This window comes from Corythoichthys intestinalis, chromosome 20 (assembly GCF_030265065.1).
Source record: "Corythoichthys intestinalis isolate RoL2023-P3 chromosome 20, ASM3026506v1, whole genome shotgun sequence".
In the NCBI taxonomy this organism is placed as follows: Eukaryota; Metazoa; Chordata; class Actinopteri; order Syngnathiformes; family Syngnathidae; genus Corythoichthys; species Corythoichthys intestinalis.
The window spans coordinates 4,756,265-4,776,890 of NC_080414.1; the positions used below are offsets into that span (position 1 = coordinate 4,756,265).

At 39.9% G+C, this 20,626-nt stretch overlaps 1 protein-coding gene across 6 annotated transcripts in view; it reads right to left on the bottom strand.

Moving 5' to 3' along the window:
- Positions 1-20,626, bottom strand: part of relch (RAB11 binding and LisH domain, coiled-coil and HEAT repeat containing) — a 63,061-nt gene that overhangs the window by 19,880 nt on the left and 22,555 nt on the right. For 5 of the 6 annotated variants that reach the window (XM_057824098.1, XM_057824100.1, XM_057824101.1 and 2 more), the window contains 13 exons: positions 19,695-19,807; positions 19,531-19,621; positions 16,694-16,765; positions 16,456-16,596; positions 12,765-12,929; positions 12,553-12,700; positions 12,315-12,471; positions 12,107-12,230; positions 10,673-10,721; positions 10,447-10,526; positions 10,249-10,355; positions 10,073-10,172; positions 5,403-5,485 (listed from right to left, as the gene is read on the bottom strand). In XM_057824098.1, the coding sequence (XP_057680081.1) occupies positions 5,403-5,485; positions 10,073-10,172; positions 10,249-10,355; positions 10,447-10,526; positions 10,673-10,721; positions 12,107-12,230; positions 12,315-12,471; positions 12,553-12,700; positions 12,765-12,929; positions 16,456-16,596; positions 16,694-16,765; positions 19,531-19,621; positions 19,695-19,807 (1,430 nt within the window). The remainder of the gene's footprint in view (positions 1-5,402; positions 5,486-10,072; positions 10,173-10,248; positions 10,356-10,446; positions 10,527-10,672; positions 10,722-12,106; positions 12,231-12,314; positions 12,472-12,552; positions 12,701-12,764; positions 12,930-16,455; positions 16,597-16,693; positions 16,766-19,530; positions 19,622-19,694; positions 19,808-20,626) is intronic. The other variant, XM_057824096.1, reaches the window with a different exon arrangement.

The following is a 20,626-nucleotide window of genomic DNA, read 5'->3' on the forward strand; positions in this document are numbered from 1 at the left end:
GTTCAGATACTTATTTTCCTCATTGTATGTGCAGTACTGTAGAACACTATACGGAAAGCATTATTTGATTGCATGTAATTTCATTTCCAAATTTACTTTTAATGTACAACTAATACTTCTCTATGTTTTAACACTAGAACTACCAAGGGTGGATCAGTTGATACAAATTACTTTTGTAATCAGAGAAGGATCATCTGACCATAATCAGCATATCTTTTGTGAGCACTATGGTCCTCATTAGTCATTCTCATTCACACTCGCAAAACCACAGAGTTGGATTGCTCCAATTAGCATCTTGAGTCTTTGCTGGGCAGGGCTGCATTTGCTTTGTTGGACAGTGGACCGCTCAGGCAGGTAGTCGGGCGGACAACCTATTTATATATTCCAAAAGCTGCAGTTTGCCTACATGTACTGAATACTGAAGCTTGTGTTTGCTGTGACAAAACAGCTGTTTGAGCTGCTGTGGAAAGTTCTTTTGTCATTGTGTGCTTCAACATAATAAACTGTGAACTTTGACAACTGAATGTTGGACTTGTCAAGACAAAGTAAAGGTGCTTGATGGGATTTGTCCCTGATGTTCTAACACTCAATTTTCTACAGTTCTGGATGCTAGTCGCAGTTTCATGCCACATGGCCCTCTCATCATTTTTGCAATAACCCAGGAGTTAACAAGATTTGCAAACATTCAAAATGCTAATTGCAGCTATCCAGAGTGAAACCCCTCCTTCACACCTAGGGTGCTTGATTGCTTGTTTGAGTGGTCTATTGTTTGACAAAGCCAAGTAGTCAGGTTGGCATTGGGGTCATTTGACGCCTTTCTGCTATTTCTTTATAGCCCAAAAAAAATGATAGTTCCAGTGTTAAATTTGTTGATGGAGGCTACATGTAGTTTATCATGTACAGTGTATCACAAAAGTGTATCACAAAAGCAATCCTTTTTGTGTTTGGGCCATATTATGATTAGGACATTTGTGTCTAAATCAGGGGTCCCCAAACTTTTTCCTGTAAGGGCCACAGAACTTTTCCCTTCTCTGATGAGGGGCCGCGGTCAGTTTGTAACAGAAAAAGTGTGACGATTGCAGGAGTGCCTAAATGTAAAAAAAATAAATTGTTTTTCAGAAAGCCCCAATCAAATAACCCTTTCTGGATTCTTCACGGAACAAAAGTAAATAAAATAAAAGTACAGTGCTACCTCTACATACGATCGCTTCGACACACGAACTTTTCGACATCCGACGTAAAATTTGACTCGCCATTTGTTTCTACATCCGACGACATGCTCGAAATACGACGACAATGGCAGCACCGCAGACGAATGCACGGCGGATTTTCTTGTGTGACAAATCAACACAGATTTCAGAAAAGGTTGGTACAGGTGGTGAAACAAGGAAAAAGTTGACACTTACCTTCTAAATGAAGATGCAAATGACAGAAAAATATGAGCGTAGGGTGGGCATCCATGAAATGGCTCAACAATACATCTCCACGGTCCTCCTCCGACCATCGTTCGCCAGTCTTTATAAGTTAAGCTGACAATTCTTATTGTGGTAACATCTCCAGAGAAATCGCCAGCTTCGCCACGTTTTCATCATTTCTTTCACAACTTATTTAACACAAAACGCCTGCTGTCTGCCGCAATTGACGATGTTCTCAAGAAAGCATTGAAAGTGAAAGTAAACTCTCACCTGCTCCCCTCCCTCTTTGTCACGTCAGCCCCGCGGTGCCTTCAGGTACAGAAAAAAACGTCCGCCTTATTAGAACCCGTTTCGTTACACTATTACAGGAATTATTATTATTATTATATTATGAATCCGATTTTTATTTATTATTTATTTGTTTTGCTATATGTAATTGCCATTTGTAATAGTACAGGCAGTATTTTTTAAGGATTTAGTGCAGGTTTTTGGGCTGTGGAACGAATTAATGGAATTATAATGTATTCCTATGGGAAAATCCTGCTCGACATACGACCATTTCGACTTACAAACAAGCTCCTGGAACGGATTAACTTCGTATGTAGAGGTACCACTGTAATAATATAATATAATAATAATAAATAATAATAACACTATTAATTAAATAGATAATAACCAAATAACCCTCTCTGAGTTCTTCACAGAAAAAGGCCAGGAAATAAATAACACTATTGAGAAAAAAAAAAAAAATCAAAACGCTCTCTGGTATTGTTCAGGGGGCCGGACCAAATGTGGAGGCGGGCCCGGGCCGTAGTTTGGGGATCCCTGGTCTAAATCATTCAATCCCCCCCCCCAAAAAAGTTGCTTCAATCACAAAAAATATTTTGTATACGTATATAGGAAAGTCAATTACATGCAATGACACTTTTCGGCCACCGGGGGGGCCTGGCCCCCCTTTAAAATCCGATTATGTTAGGGATGTAGTTTCTAAGGAGTGTACTCACTTTTGTTGCCAGGGGTTTAGATATTAATGGCTTTATTTTGAGTTGTTTTGAGGGGAAAATAAATTAACTCTATTATATAAGCTGCACACAGAATACTTTTCATTGTGTCAAAGTGTCCTTTTGTCAGTGTTGTCCAGTGAAAAGATGTACTCAAATATCTGCAGAAATGCGAGGGGTGTACTCACTTTTGTGATACTGTACTGTATATATGTACGGTAGCAAATGATGAACTTACCATAACAGTAACTAATACAGTGTCTTCCATAATTATTGGCACCTCTGAAAAAGATGTGTTTTAGCTTCTAATATATATATTTTTTAATTCAAATAATATGGGACATTAATGGAAAAAAAAAGAGAAAAATCCAACCTTCAATACAAGTGCATTCATTCAGAGGGGAAAAAATCCCACATGAAGAAAAAATTATTTGACATCAAATAATGTGTGTCACAATTATTAGCACCCCTGGTGTTAATACTTTGTACAACCACCTTTTGCCAACAAAGCAAGGTCTGGGGACTGAGATGGCCATGGGAGGAGCTTGATTTTGTGTCTGGTGAACCATTTCTGTGTAGATTTCGCCATATGTTTAGGGTCACTGTCCTGCTGAAAGACCCAGTGACGACCCATCTTCAGCTTTCGGGCAGAGGGCAACAGATTTTGATTGAAAATGTCCTGGTATTTCAAAGCATTCATGATGTCATACACCCTAACAAGCTCAATTTTGGTCCAACACAAAAATACACACGGTCCCAGGCTTCAACTGGGACTGTGTGCTTTGGTCAGATGAGATTGAGCTTTTTGGCAACAAACACTCTAATACCCCTTTCCCACTGAAACTAGTGGGTCAACGCGCGTTTTTCCAAGCCGATGCATCCCACTAGCAATTGGCATTTGGCACCTTTCCCATTGACGGAAAAAGCCGTGTCTTTTTTTTTTTTTTTTCCACCCGTCTAACCCCCACCCCTCCTTAGCCGTGCGTAAGGTGCGTGACGTCACCACGCTAAGATGCGCTTCGACAAGTGCGACCGACTTCATTAAGTTCAAGGAAGTTAACAATGCAAAGCAACATGGAAGCCTCCTTTCCGTTTGTGTTCTCTGTTTTCATGCTTTTTACTGCCCGCAAAATGGTCGAAATGCAGCAAAGGATCAACACTGCTTGCGCTGAGGCAACGTAGGCGACGTAAATTTTGGTTTGAAATTGAAAGGAGTCGTGTACGTCACAGAAGGAGGAGAAGAGCCTTTGTTTCATCTATTATGGTTATTGCTAACGCTGCTACACCGACTGTTCGCTGTATGTGGATCCGGGCTAGAGCACATGGTTTTTGGTTTTTGTTATGACGCATCACGTACTAGCCTACGTCACCACGTAGATTAGGGTGTTGACTGTTGACCGGGGGTTTTGCTTTCACACTGCATGGCGATCAGAGCCGAGGTAATTTTAACGCGGGTCGCTTGGCGGGTTGATTGACACGGGTCGAGGTGGGTCGCTGCACCTTTCACACTGCCACCAAAAGCCGATTGTTAGCGGGTTGACACGGGTTTTTTGGCCAGTGGCAAAGGGGTATAAGTGGGTCTGGCGTGCCACGAAAGATGCGCATGCTGAAAAGCACCTCATACCCACTGTGAAGTATGGGGGTGGGTCAGTGATGCTGTGGGGCTGTTTTGCTTCCAAAGGCCCTGGTAACCTTGTTAGGGTGCATGGCATCATGAATGCTTTGAAATACCAGGACATTTTAAATCAAAATCTGTTGCCCTCTGCCCGAAAGCTGAAGATGGGTCGTCACTGGGTCTTTCAGCAAGACAATGACTCTAAACATATGGCCAAATCTAAACAGAAATGGTTCACCAGACACCAAATAAAGCTCCTCCCATGGCCATCTCAGTCCCCAGACCTTGTTTTGTTGGCAAAAGGGGGTTGTACAAAGTATTAACACCAGGGGTGCTAATAATTGTGACACACATTATTTGATGTCAAATAATTTTTTCTTTAAGTGGGATTTTTTTCCCCACTGAATGAATGCACTTGTATGGAAGGTTGGATTTTTCTGTTTATTTCCATTAAGGTCCCATATTATTTGAATAAAAAAAATTATTAGAAGCTAAAAAACACATCTTTTTCAGGGGTGCCAATAATTATGGAGGGCACTGTATATATCATGTTGTGTGATTCCTAAGTTAGAAAGAATGATGTGATGAAAACCGGCTGCATTCCAAGCGTGTTACCGCTCACTTCCTCACCCAATTCATGAAGAATGTGGATGTGGGGAGCACAGTAAATTGTTGAACTAATCCCACAGCCAATTAAATATTTCAATCCAGCGAAGCTCACTCAGTATTTAAGCCACTTACTTACTCCAATTTGACAGGAAAATGACACGTTAACTGAACGTTGACAGCTGCTCGCTAATGCTTTTTGACACCGTCAGAATGCAGCCGGCGAGATGTTGTTCCGTCGTCGATTGACTCACAATTCGGGGCCATTGCATAGCGTAATAAGGGCCGGGGCCGCCCGGCGATCTACTAATGCTTCGCTCATGCCTCGGAGAATCAACTGCAAACCCACCACAGAGCGGGATGACAGAGGAGAGGAGAAGGGGTGATAACAGGAGGTAGCGGGGGATACAAAGAAAAAAAAATGGAGAAAATCGGAGGTGAAAACCAGCCGCTAGCTGAGGGTTTGTTCAGGAGGAGGGCCTCAGCCTCAGTGGATTGGATTGGGAGGAAAAAACGAAAGGGGTTTGCATGCTCGGGATGTGCAATGAAGGCAGTGTGCGAACATTCACGCCAGACATAAACTGACAAGACCATGATAGACATGTGATGTTCAGCCTGATCAGGTGCAACCACTGCAAACGAAGTCATGTTGTTGCTCCAGATAGGCCGACTGCTGTTGCGCGATGGCTGTCAGGCGGCAAAGGGAAGGGGGGGGAGAGACGCCGCGCAGTTGACTATTACTGTTCATATTGTCGATCCACTTACATTTCAGGGTCGGAGGACAGTGTGATGAGAGCCGGCACCACTCTCTGAGCGACCAGCGTCTCATTCACCCCCTTCACCAGCAGCTGATCGGGTTGGACAGAGCCAGACGTGATGTCACAGAGGAGGGCGGTGCATTGGACAAGAGTGAGCGACACCGCCGATAGATAGAAAGAAAATAATAAATAAAATAGTGAAATAATGCAAAGAAGGAAGGGAGGGAGAACATAAAAATAAGGAGCAACAAATAGAAAGCCAGCTATGCTTTCCGGCTATACAATTAACAACCAACACACAACATGGCACGGTAGAGCACAAACATCTGTTATCCAGACTCAATAAAGGAACAATAAAGGAATCTGATCCAGGATCAGTGGTAAACCACAACATTTCAACCAGTAGTTATGTGGAAAATGGTGGACAGCTACACATAATGGGATGGTGACATAGAGGCGTGTGCGTGGAGAACGGGAAGTACTTCACATAAAAAATAAAAAATAAATTAATTAAAGAGGGGGACATGAGTTCAGCTGAGCACTCCTCCTTCCACAATTTACATCAAGAAAGGCTTGCTTCCACTGGTACAGTGGGGCAAATAAGTATTTCTTCAACCACCAATTGTGCAAGTTCTCCTACTTGAAAAGATTAGAGAGGCCTGTAGTTGTCAACATGGGTAAACCTCAACCATGAAAGACATAATGTGGAGAAAAAAACAGAAAATCACATTATTTGATTTTTAAAGAGTTTATTTCCAAATTAGAGAGGAAATAAGTGTTTGGTCAACTACAAACAAGCAAGATTTCTGGCTGTCAAAGAGGTCCAACTTCTTCTAACGAGGTCTAACGAGGCTACACTCGTTACCTGTAATAATGGCACCTGTTTGAACTCATTATCGGTATAAAAGACACCTGTCCTCAATCTCAGTCATTCACACTCCAAACTCCACTATGGCCAAGACCAAAGAGCTGTCGAAGGACACCAGAGACAAAATTGTAGACCTGCACCAGGCTGGGAAGACTGAATCTGCAATAGGTAAAACGCTTGGTGTAAAGAAATCAACCATGCGAGCAATTATTAGAAAATGGAAGACATACAAGACCACTGATAATCTCCCTCGATCTGGGGCTCCATGCAAGATCTCACCCCGTGGCGTCAAAATGATAACAAGAACAGTGAGCAAAAATCTCAGAGCCACAAGGGGGGACCTAGTGAATGTCCTACAGAGAGCTGGGACCAAAGTAACAAAGGCTACTATCAGTAACACAATGCGCCGCCAGTGACTACAATCCTGCACTGCCAGACGAGTCCCCCTGCTGAAGAAAGTACACTTCCAGGCCTGTCTGCGGTTTGCTAGAGAGCATTTGCATGATCCAGAAGAGGACTGGGAGAATGTGTTTTGGTCAGATGAAACCAAAATAGAACTTTTTGGTAGAAACACAGGTTCTCGTGTTTGGAGGAGAAAGAATACTGAATTGCATCTGAAGAACACCATACCCACTGTGAAGCATGGGGGTGGAAACATCATGCTTTGGGGCTGTTTTTCCTGCAAAGGGACCAGGACGACTGATCTGTGTAAAGGAAAGAATGAATGTATAGAGAGATTTTGAGAGAAGATCTCCTTCCGTCAGCAAGGGCATAGGGCAACAAAGGAGTGGCTTCGTAAGAAACCTGGAGTGGCCTAGCCAGTCTCCAGATCTCAACCCCATAGAAAATCTGTGGAGGGAGTTGAAAGTCCGTGTTGCCCAACGACGGCCCCAAAACATCACTGCTCTAGAGAAGATCTGCATGGAGGAATGGGCCAAAATACCAGCAACAGTGTGTGAAAAGCTTGCGAAGAGTTACAGAAAACGTTTGGCCTCCGTTATTGCCAACAAAGGGTACATAACAAAGTACTGAGATGAACTTTTGGTATTGACTAAATACTTATTTTCCACCATGATTTGCAAATAAATTCTTTAAAAATCAAACAATGTGATTTTCTTTTTTTTTTTTTCCACATGCTGTCTCTCATGGTTGAGGTTTACCCACGTTGACCATTACAGGCCTCTCTAATATTTTCAAGTGGGAGAACTTGCACAATAGTGGTTGACTAAATACTTATTTGCAACACTGTATATCCTCACAAAAATAGCTTGTTGATCTCATTTGTTACGGTTTCGTTACACTGCATTGGTCAGCACTCTATTTCCTTGCAAAAGTAGCACTAGGGGCGACGAAGGGGGTAAAAACAACTTTAGTATTATATTTCCTCAAGTCTTGAAAATATGAAGAACATGTGTCCAATTAAATTAGACTTCCCAAAGCTTTTGCTGACTTGAGCGTTATAGTGAAACATCCACAGATATTTATATGGCGAGGTTTGGGACTATTAAAAAGCCGTATTGGAATTGGGAGGCGTTGATACAGTTGTGTTCAAAATTATTCAACCCCCACAGTAGATACACTACTGTTCAAAAGTTTGGGGTCACTTAGAAATTTCCTCCTTTTTGAAAGAAAATGGAAATAACATTAAATTAATCAGAAAAACACTCTATACATGCTGGAAATGTCTGGTTTTTATGCAATATCTATGTAGTTTTGTAAAGAAGCCCATTTACAGCTAACATCACTCCAGTGTTCTAATGGTACATTGTGCTTGCTAGTTGCCTTAGAAGGATAATATATGATTAGAAAACCTTGTGCAATTATGTTGGCACAGCACAAAACAGTTTAGGTGGTCAGAGAAGCTATAAAACTGATCTTCCTTTGAGCTAATTGGGTATCTGGAGCATCACCTTTGTGGGTTTGAATTAACTCTCAAAATGGCCAGAAAAAGACAACTTTCACGTGGAGTTGGTGGTTGCGTCCCCTCTTCTCATCCCTGAGGGCTGGTTGATGAGGGCGCGAGTGGCCCAGGGGGTGACGATGGCACCTTTGCTGGGCTGTAGGAGGAGGGATGAGTTGTGCCGTGGCCCTGGGGTGACGTCTCTGCTCAGGCACGCAGCCTGTCGCATGTTTGGTGAGGCTTGACCACGACTGGATGTGATTCGACGCACTCCGGTGGGTGGCCCCGGTGCCAGGATTGGTGATGGGGCAGCGTAGGGTCGGTTGCCGACGGGCTTACACTCATAAGGGATTTACACGATCACTGGTTTCTAGATCAGAGAGCTGATTTGTGTACACTCCACCCCATCCCAATCACTTATCTTATAGACCCCCCCCCCCTTCTTTCCCTGGTCAACAGGCCCCCCCACAGGGTGTCAACCAGAAATACTAGTACATCTAGCTGACGATAGCACCAACATATTCATAGTTCGTGTTGGAATTCAATGTATTTCTTGTTGTTGTGTTCCTTCTGTCTTTCTCTCCTTCTTTTCTTCTGTTCCCCATAACCCCTTCCTGTTTGTAGCTTTGTCATCATAAACAAGGTATGTTGAATGATCAAAATGTGAGTATGTCATACTCGAATTAAAACTGTTTAGCTCAACCGGACACCTCAACTTCCATTCTCTATGTCAAACAGCTGAACAGGACAGGTTTAAAAAAAAAAAAAAAAAAAAAATTGTCAATGAGGTAATCGCAGAAAGGCCATGAATTGGAATATTCTAGGGCTGTCAAACGGTTAAAATTTGTAATCGATTTAATCACAGCTTAAAAATTGATTAATCGTAATTAATCGCAATTCAGACCATCTATAAAATATGCCATATTTTTCTGTAAATTGTTGTTGGAATGGAAAGATAAGACACAAGACGGATATATACATTCAGCATACTGTACATAAGTACTGCATTTGTTTATTATAACAATAAATCAACAAGATGGCATTAACATTATTAACATTCTGTTAAAGCGATCCATGGATAGAAAGACTTGTAGTTCTTAAAAGATAAATGTTAGTACAAGTTATAGAAATTTTATATTAAAACCCCTCAATGTTTTCGCTTTAATAAAATTTGTAAAATTTTCAATCAAAAAATAAACTAATTCTCATGGTGCTGAAAACCACAAAATCAGTCGCACCCAAGCCCCAGCAGAGGGCGACAAAACTCCAAAAACACAAGTAACAAGTGCACATGACACTGTACTGTCATTTTAATCTGTTTGAGCGGGGCATGTGCGTTAATTGCGTCAAATCTTTTTACGTGATTAATTAAAAAATGAATTACCGCCCGTTAACACGAAAATTTTGACAGCCCTAGAATATTCACAAAAATATTTTTGTTATTTCAGTATTTGTCTATTTGACATGTCATTATTTGATGTGATTATAAACAAGATGAAAAATGAATGTCAAAGTTGCAAAAATTCCTATCCACAGTGGGGGTTGAATAATTTTGAACACAACTGTATAAGATTCGTTATTAGTTGTCAGATTTACACTTAGAGGGTTTACATTCGGAGCTTAACATGACGTGCGGGTTCACACAGCAGATTTAGCAAGCAAAGCTAGCACATATGCAGTAAAATGGGGTACATTTGGGTAACAATTTTAACATTTCTATCCAAATGAGGAATCAACATTATTTCTATACTTACAGTGTACAAGTGAACAAGTATTTGATACACTGCCAATGGGTTTTCCCATTGACTGTGTATCAAATACTTGTTCTCCCAACTGTAGATACAATGTTTTTAATATAAAACCAAACGTAATTTCCCAATCAAAAATGGTCAACTGGCTCTTTCTTTACCTCAAACATCCGTGCTGATGTACATCGGACCAGCGCCGAGGTGTGTACCACCCCATACCACAGAACAGTAAGCAGCAATTCATGGTACACAGGATTGGCACTGAAAAATATGACAGAAACTTGAATAATCGTGCAACCTTTGAGTGCCTCTGTGTGTGCGAATGTACTCGTCTCACCCCAGCTCGATAAAAGAAGCCTTTAGGCTGTCGAGAGGCGCATGGGACAAAGAGAGTGTTGTCATAACATCCTCTAAAAAACCCACTAACAGCTTGCGATCATCCTCCTTCAGAGAAACAGGACAAACACTAATCATTGACTAAAAATGAAAAGCTAAAAAAAGACCCCAATATACAAGTGAAAAATATTGTTGTTACCTGGTTATAACACGTCAGTACCCCGGTGGCATAAATAGGGACGGTGGCTTTGGTAAGAATGACATTCCCCGAAGAAGCATCTATTAAAGACAAAATTTAGGTCAATAAGTGTTTAGAAATAAGTTTTTAGTTGTCACATCTTTCTCCCTTTAAGTGGAAATAACAAGATTGCCTCGCCTTGAATGACGCTGCTATCACATTTATTGTTCAAGTGTTCCGAACTCACCAAAATTCTCTTCGGAGAGACGAAGAATCTCTTGAAATTGAGGTTTAACCTGCAAAACATCATTGAGATAAACAAAACGTCATCATTTTATAGAACAGATTAGTAAAAAGGTGGCATGTATTGACTTGAATTGACAGGTGTTAAAAAGGCTCGGCAATCATTTTCTGGTAAATTACGTGCATTGACTTAAAAAGACAATTTTTACAGTTTTTCTTGTTAGTTCTTATGATAAAACAGACTGCTTTGCTAAAACCATCTCCACCCTGAACAGTCATATGTAACACCACATCACACAATGTCCAATATTCATTTACATGAAATATACTATGTGCAATACTTACTATGTGCAATATTCAATGCCTCACTGTCAACTGCTAGTACTTCTATTCACATATTCTATGAGCAATACTAATTTACGTGCAATATTGAATTTCATTGTACAACTGTATAAAGAGCAATTCTAAAAAATAAAAACAAAAAAATACAGGGTTTCTACACTGCAAATTTATAACGTCTTAATAAGATGATATTTCTTAAATCAAGTCAAATTCTCCATTTTGTTTTGAGTGTTAAAGACTAGTTAACAGATTAATGCGGCAGATTATTCCACTTAGTTTAAGTAAATATTACTATTTCTTCTTATTAAGCCCATACATCTAGAAGTTTTTCACCTAAATCAGAAAAAAATGCTTTCAAACAATGTTTTAAACAATATCTATTCCTGAATTAAGAACGTTTCTGACAAACAAGTTTTTTGTAAAAATTAAATATACTAACTTTTTGCTTAAAATAAGTCTGTTAATCTTATTCCCAGCTAGCTATTTTTCTTATTTCTAGAAATCTAAGTGCACTAGCAGATAATTTCACTTATTTCTAGTAGATTTACGCTGAAAACAAGTGAATTTAACTCATTTTAAGGAGGTGTGTTTTTACAGTGTACAGGTATCAGCAAATCTAATTTAAAGCTTTTTTATGCCACTTTAAAAAAATTTAATGCCCACGCCCAAATGCAGATCGTTTCACACACACAAATTGTAAGTAGAGTTGTCCGATATTGACTTTTTAACCGATAACTAATATCCAGATATTGTCCAACACCAGAAATCCAATACCGATATCAAACCGATTCTGATATATGTGGTTGTGGCCTTAGCATATTATGGCTAATTGTATTATAAGGCCCCACTGGATAATTTTATAATGATAAATGGAACAACTTCAAGGTTTTCTCATAAGCATTCTGTTATCGTTGCAATTTTTGACGGGTTGCAAAATTTTGTCCGAACACCGGTCCGTGAAGAAAAGACCCAAATAACACAGGTCCGTGGTGCAAAAAAGGTTGGGGACCCCTGAACTAATTGAGCAGACAATGAATGAAAACCCTAATTAAGATCTGGCCTGCGACAACCCTTGGTAGATGAAGATTAAATTCACCTTTGTGTTAGTGAAAATCTTCCCAAAGGTTCGACAGAACCTCCAAAAGAAGCGAGAGAACTCATGAACGCAGGTGGAGGAGGTCACGTTGATGCGGCCCACAATCTCAATGAGCTGAGGAAGCCTTCACAGTGGTATGAGAAAAATAGCAGAGATCAGGTTTAATGTCTGTATACATTTACAGTGTGTGTGTGTGTGTGTGTCTCACAGCTGGTTGACCACCCAAAGCAGGCTTTCCCAGCCGGTGGTCCCTTCGTGCTCTAGTTGGTGGTCGTAAAGAAGCAGCAGGGCACTCAGCATCTCCCTGCTGCCAATGATGGTGGCCACATCCTGGAGGGGAGACGCCGGCCTGGGGAAGCGGGTCACTGCAAGGACAAAACACAAAGAAATAGCTAATAAATTCACAGTTAAAACAAGAAACGAACACTCGGACGTTTCTTCTGTACCCTCTATTGCAGGTATGTCTCCATGCAGTTTGGCTCGGCTTGTGAAAGGCGCATTTTGCAGCACTACGGCAAACAGCGGGGGGATCAAACTCTGCAGGGCTGACAGGAACACGTGCAGCTTGTGCTCATCCAACCCATGCTCCCCCTGCTAGAAATCAAGATGAATGAAGTATGAGAGCAGGAGCAATTTAGTCCATGTTAGTAAAACTCACCATCAGGAGCTTTTCTATGCGTGCCAAGAGAGAAGGGATGAGCGATGTGTAAAGAGTTCCCAATTCTGTCGTCCAAGCAGCAAATGCAGGGATAAAGACCTGATGGACAGCACTGACTACCCTTTCTGAGGGGTCGCCAAGTGCCAGAAGCATCAGCTCAAAGCCCTGACGGAAAACACACAATTAATGAATTTTGAACACAGTTTAACACAATCATCAGTCAAGCGCGGTGCTACACTGACTCTGTAGTTCTCACTTAATTTTCCATCTTACGGAAGAATTTCTTTGCTTCCAACTTGTGGGAACAATTCTAGGAAGAACCTTTAGCGTGCCAGCAGGACTGTAGCCCACAGCAGAAAGGCCTAAAGTTTCACTGGCTCACAGTCAGCCTCTCTTAAACAGGGAAGGCTTCTGGTTCAACATTAGCGACCTTCGATTTGAATGCACTTTTGGAAACTCCGAAGGTTCCCTCACTCAAAACTAGTGGCACAACGATTAAGTCGTGTAATTCGATTAGAAAAGAGCTTCAAATTAAATTTTGCTGCTCCGAGGATTTGTTTGTTTCTAAAGTGTTTGCATTTGGGTGGATACACTGCCCTCTAGTGGCAACAGTGAATATGACACATCTCATCTTACATGCTCCCTGTTAAGACCAAAAAAAAGTTTTTTTGGGAGGTAATATGATTGTTTATGCATTCGTAATTTATTTTAGAGGTATAATTTGCAGCTTTTTGTGAAAATGTGTGTTCGAACGATTTGTTAAGAGCATTGTAAAAAACATAGGTCTGTCAAACGATTAAAAATTTTTAATCGAGTTAGTTACAGCTTAAAAATTAATTAATCGTAATTAATCGCAATTCAAACCATCTATAAAATATGCCATATTTTTCTGTAAATTATTGTTGGAATGGAAAAATAAGACAAGACGGATATATACATTCAACATACAGTAAATAAGTACTGTATTTGTTTATTATAACAATAAATCAACAAGATGGCATTAACATTATTAACATTCTCTTAAAGCGATCCATGGATAGAAAGACTTGTAGTTCTTAAAAGATAAATGTTAGAACAAGTTATAGAAATTTTATATTAAAACCCCTCTTAATGTTTTCGTTTTATTAAAATTTGTAAAATTTTCAATCAAAAAATAAACTAGTAGCCCGTCATGCTGAAGCACATAAAATCAGTGGTACCCAAGCGCCAGCAGAGGGCACCAAAAAACAAGTAACAAGCGGACATTACACTGCTGTCATTTTAATCTGTTTGAGCGGGGCATGTGCGTTAATTGCGTCAAATATTTTAACGTGATTAATTTAAAAAATTAATTACCGCCTCTTAACGCGATAATTTTGACAGCCTAAAAAAAAAGTTACAATTTTATGGCATTTAAGCTAGCAAACTTTTGCTATGGAAAATAGCCAATTGTTCTTTTGTTGTACTTCGAATCTCGATCCTCATTTATTATTTTTTTTCTACACAGTTTGGGTTTATGTTCAGGTATTTTTATTCACTTTTGAATGCATTTATTGCTCTTGTGAAATGAAAGTGTTATCCTGCATAGTTTGAAGGAACACTTGGGAATCTTATTTTGTATTCACTAGAGATAGACCGATATATCGGGCAGATATTTGGAAATTTGATGTATATCGTATCGGCCTGTTTTTTAATAAGACTGGCCGATATTAAAAAAGTCAATTTAAAACAGGGATAGGGACTAGGAACTGCGCCATTTTCAGAGGATCGGAATTGGGTGAAATGGATGGGGTTTTTTAATTTTTTTTTTTTCTGCTTTATGCTCCTACAGCCTCACTCTCCCTCCTGCTGCTTTTCTTGGTCAGCAGTGCACTGCGAGTTATGCTTGTTAAAGTTAACGATGATTGACAGGTGTTGAAGCTTTGATCTCCCCAGAGAAGCTTGGCAGCGCAAGCTTCAAAGATGCCGAATGTGTCAATCATCATTTAGCTAGTTAAACACTAGTGTGCTGTGGCAACTCATTGTGAGCAGCTTGAGTCGATCTGACTGGACTCACTCAATGAAGCATTTAGTGAAGACAAGATTTTTTTCTACGCTATTATTGTTTAAAAATAATTCGCATTATGAAGGCTGCACGGTAACATGTTTAAAACTTTTTTTTTTTTGAACAACACTTTTTTTTCGGGAGAGCTATTTATTTAACCTTTTATTCAACTTTATAAGAGATGTTTCTGAGTCTAGGAAAATCAGGCAATTCTGGAGTTATTAATTTTTATTGGTGTGATTCAATAAACATGCTTTAGGCATTTCAATGAAATTCAGAGTTTGCATTATTCCATTTTTTTACGCCGATTTTTACCCTTTTGCTGCAAATGAAAATCGGCTCCAAAAATCAGTTATTGGCCCCTCTGACTACTAATAATCGGTATCAGTCCTGAAAAACTCATATTGGTTGATCTCTAGTATTGACATTAAATGCTCTTTTGAAAGTGCAATCTTAGCAATCCTTTGTTTTACATCTCGTAAAATGTATTCTGCAAACGCATTAAATGTTGCTAAACCAATTACTGTAATTTTCGCACGATAAGGTGCACCTGACCATAAGCTGCCACCCACCAAATTTGACACGAATACAACATTTGTTCATAGATAAGCCGCACTGGACTATAAACTGCAGCTGTTCTAACTGTATTATGGGATATTTACACCAAAAGATATTAACCGGTAACACTTTATTTGAAAGTGGCATCATATAACTGTCTTAAGACCAAATGAACCACCATGAAGCTTTGAACCAATTAGCTGCGAAGCTTCATTGCTTTAAGAAGCTTCTTTTGACCATTACTGCTGCCTTGGGGGAGACAGTGAACCTCTACAGTCACAGTCTGTCAACACTGTTGTTGTCCAACATGCCTCCTAGCATGCATTGCAGTGCTACAGATGTAAATAACAATCAAAATTCATGTTCTGTGCTAATTATTTCTTCAGTTACTGATCCAGTTGTTTCATTAATTGCTAGTTATGGTATGTCGTAAAAATTTCTTTGACAGTGGTGCCATGATACCGTTATAAGACAGTTATAATTATGACATGACATTGTCATGAGCATTTTCAAATGCTTATAACAGATGTCATTTAGTGTTATCTGGCAAATTATCTCACCTTTGAATGGATGTAAAAGATCGAAGCTGGACCTAAATGGAGTTAGTGACATAATTTGCCGGATGACACTTAATGACATATGTCATAAGCATTCAGTAATGCCCATGTTAGTGTCATGTCATAATTATGAAGGTTTTATGACGCTGTCAAAATAGTGGTACCTATTAACCCAAATAAATCAACGAATAAGCCGCACTGGACTATAAGCCGCAGGATTCAAAATGAAGGAAAAAAGTAGCGGCTTACAGTCCAAAAATTACGGTACTTGATTATTCGAACTAATTGATAGATTAACCGATTACTTAAATAATCAGTAGCTGCATCCCTACACAAAACTTTCGAGAAAATCACTTTAGACGAATGGAAACATTTATGGGTCCTCCATTAGCAGTTAGAGAAACTTGTCTTCATACAAAGTAATATTGAAAGTAGTGATATCAGGTAGTACTAGTACTTTTGAGAGCGACGTAATATATATCTGCCTGAAGCTTTGAGGAAATGTGGATTTTGTGAATAAGAAAGCTTTGAAATTTCCCCTCCGAATAAATACCTGGGAGTATTTATCAGCATCATCTATGTATGCCATGATAATTCCAAGACTCTTGACCACAGCCTCTCGGACCATGTCAGCCTTGTCCTCAGCGAGCATCTGCTGCAGCATGGACAAAACTAGCGAACTTCGAATTTCCTTCTGGAAAAACACAATAAAAAAAAAACATTTTGTTTATATGTCTATTTTTTCCCCAACTGTCCAACATTTTTAAAATTTTTATTTTGAATGAACTTACAGGAAAGTATGGCGCTAAAGCTCCACAAGACTCCGCCACAAGGAGTCTCCTCTCTGGATATTTGTGGTTAATCTGGAAAAAGGGAGGGCGTAAAAGCGTAAAATTATGACAGAGATGAGGAGAAGGCCAAAACAGCCAAAGAGACGGAAGGGCAGCTGCCACAGAATGGAAAGTAGGCAGCTATCGTCTACATGATGACCCTGTGGAAACAGCTAGTTGTCTTTCTGGGGGAGATTCTCAAACCTCCAAAATGGTAGGCAGGTGTTGTCATGGAATATGACTTTGTTGATCATAAGTGTATTGGAAAAAAAACACCAGAAAAAGGCAAAACATGGTAATGTCACTTCTATATTTGTTTACTCTTGAAAGCAAATGAGATCCTTTTTTTTTTTTTTAGATCGCCTGGGCGTGAAAGGTCATTTTGTTATTGAGGAAACAAAAAATTGCAACACCCTCGACTAATCAGAATAAAATTTGGTAGGTACTATACACTCACCGGCCACCTATTAGGTACACCATGCTACTAACGGGTTGGACCACCTTTTGCCTTCAGAACTGCCTCAATTCTTCGTGGCATAGATTCAACAAGGTGCTGGAAGCATTCCTCAGAGAGTTTGGTCTATATTGACATGATGGCATCACACAGTTGGTGCAGATTTGTCGGCTGCACATCCATGATGCGAATCTCCCATTCCACCACATCCCAAAGATGCTTTAATGGATTGAGATCTTGTGACTGTAGAGGCCATTTGAGTACAGTGAACTCATTGTCATGTTCAAGAAACCAGTCTGAGATGATTCCAGCTTTATGACATGGCGCATTATCCTGCTGAAAGTAGCCATAAGAAGTTGGGTACATTGTGGTCATAAAGGGATGGACATGGTCAGCAACAATACTCAGGTAGGCTGTGGCGTTCCAACGATGCTCAATTGGTACCAAGGGGCCCAAAGAGTGCCAAGAAAATATTCCCCACACCCTTACACCACCACCACTAGCCTGAACTGTTGATACAAGGCAGGATGGATCCATGCTTTCATGTTGTTGACGCCAAATTCTGACCCTACCATCCGAATGTCGCAGCAGAAATCGAGACTCATCAGACCAGGCAACGTTTTTCCAATCTTCTATTGTCCAATTTTGATGAGCTTGTGAAAATTGTAGCCTCAGTTTCCTGTTCTTAGCTGAAAGGAGTGGTCTTCTGCTGCTGTAGCCCATCTGCCTCAAAGTTCGACGTACTGTGCATTCAGAGATGCTCTTCTGCCTACCTTGGTTGTAAAGGGTGTTTATTTGAGTCACTGTTACCTTTCTATCAGCTCAAACCAGTTTGGCCATTCTCCTTTGACCTCTGGCATCAACAAGGCATTTCCGCCCACAGAACTGCCGCTCACTGGATATTTTTTCTCTGGAAACCCTAGAGATGGTTGTGCGTGAATATCCCAGTAGATCAGCAGTTTCTGAAATACTCAGACCAGCCCTTCTGGCACCAACAACCATGCCATGCTCAAAGTCACTCAAATCACCTTTCTTTCCCATATTGATGCTCGGTTTGAACTACAGGAGATTGTCTTAAACCATGTCTACATGCCTAAATGCACTGATTTGCCGCCATGTGATTGGCTGATTAGATATTAAATGTTAACGAGCAGTTGGACAGGTGTACCTAATGAAGTGGCCGGTGAGTGTATACTGTATTCTAAGGATGTACAGTATACGCATTGATCCGATTAGCGTACTTTTTGTTGGTGTCTCAAGGCTGCTTAATGATCATATTTTCCGCACTATAAGTCGCACATGAAAGCCTTCAATTTTCTCAAAAGCCGACAGTGTGTCTTATAATCGGATTTGTATTTTATATGGATCAACATTAGAATGACATTCTCTTTTGCGCAGCTCAACTAGTGGAATCATAACGAAACCCTAACCACTACTACTACTACTACTTCGTACTATACAGTAGTACCTCGACATATGATTGCATCAACATACGATTAATTAATTAAGCATGTGCCGGTATGATATTCTGACGGTATGATAACCTTAAGACAAAATTTCACGGTCTCAAGGTATTGCGATTAGAGCTCTAAAATATGTTACTTTAAGATATCTGGGTTTGAAAAAAAAAAAAAAAAATCCATTGAACAGGATTTTTATTTTTCAAAACATATTTTGCAAAATATTTAAAAAATATATATATCCTAGATAAAACTAAAATAAATGCAGTCTTTTAGGTGAGCTTAAACCCACAGCTCAACATTATTACCATCAGAACAAAAATAATTGAATTATTTTCCATAAAAAGCAGGTGTGTATGACTCGTGTATGACATTATACAGACAGTTGCCAGAGAGAAAAAAAACACATGCTTTACCACCGCTAGACACACTAAACATGCAGGAGTTAACTCTCGTAGCTGGTGGGAAACGTTCATGACAGTGTTTATTAACCTTTAATTTTGGATAAATGCAAATTCATATTGGAGGTATTGCCTCCGCAAACATGTTTTACATGTCGGTTGGCACAAACCAGGTCCTGGAACGAAATAAATTTGTATTTAGAGGTACCACTGTATATAAAAACAGTTTTAAAATAAGCCATTCATTGAAGGTGCGCGTTATAATGAAACATTAGCATCAATGCGTTTCTTCAAGCGGCAGTAGCACGTTCCAATTTTTTAAAAATATTTTTACTCGAATAATACATTACTGCTCCTCAGCAGAACACGGCAAAATCTTGGGTAGAATTCAACCCCACATTAAACATCATTATCTTATGCACAGGACTCCCAAACTTAACAGAGTAGGAGAAAAGACGCTTTAGATGGCCATGTATGGTGTACCTGTTCCCAGCACTGAGGAAGAAGCTCCTCCTCAACTCTTCTTGGACCCACATGCCTCGCAAACGCAACACATCCAGTCAAGATCATTTGCCTTTAACAAACAAAAACAAACAATGCAGCATTAAATTCATAGACTTTGACCCATTTGTGAACTATCTACTCACCTTTGTTCATCATCCGGTCTCTTGATTAAGTTAAAAAGGATGTGGAGGAGGTCGTCTCTTTCTTTGGACTTGGGGTGAAGGCAGGCAGTACATAAGATAAGAGGGATCAGCTCCTGTAGCATAAAAACAGAGTAGGAAAGGAAATTTGTCACTAATGTTGTCTACAGGACAACAACTAACACATTCATTTCCTTGGTTAAAAAAAAAAAAATCCCCTTTTTTTTGAGGGTTCAGAGAGAGTTCATGAACCTTCAAAACAGAGCAAAGATGGATTGGCCAAACTGTGGTTAGCCCGACATTCCCGCCACACACACAGACTCAGTTTCATACAGGCTCAAATTAGAGAGTGAGTTACAAATGTTTTTTTCTTGTTGTTTTTTTTCCCTGCCCCAGCGCTGGAACAGCGTATGAAACCCCAACACCCTTTTGGATTAATGGAGAGAATCTGGGTAAAGATAGACTGCGATGAGTCACAATGGCTCAGCCCTGTAAGAGCGCACTTATAAAAAGAACAAATATTTGTTTTATTTTAAGTGCATAGTACAAATGACATACGTGACAAAAATTGCAAATGAACCTCAAATTCGTCATCTTAAAACCCTGTTTTTCTCAAATTTGATGTACTATTTGGCAAAAGCCTTTTATGCAGCACAAGGCCCAAGGAACTATCTGAAGGACAGGAACCTAAACCTAAACAACATCAAGACCCTATGTGAAAATGTTTCCTTCCAAATTTGTCCTGGTCAATTAAACTGTAAAAACAGCAAACAGTGTTGTTTTTGGCAGCCCTTTTAATTTTCATCGTGAGGGCAAAACACATAGGAGGCGACGTCACTCTCGCTCAATAAAGATGTCCCGATCGATCGGCATCGTCCGATCACGTCATTTTCAAAGTATCGGAATCGGCAAAAAAATATCAGACATGCCTTTTT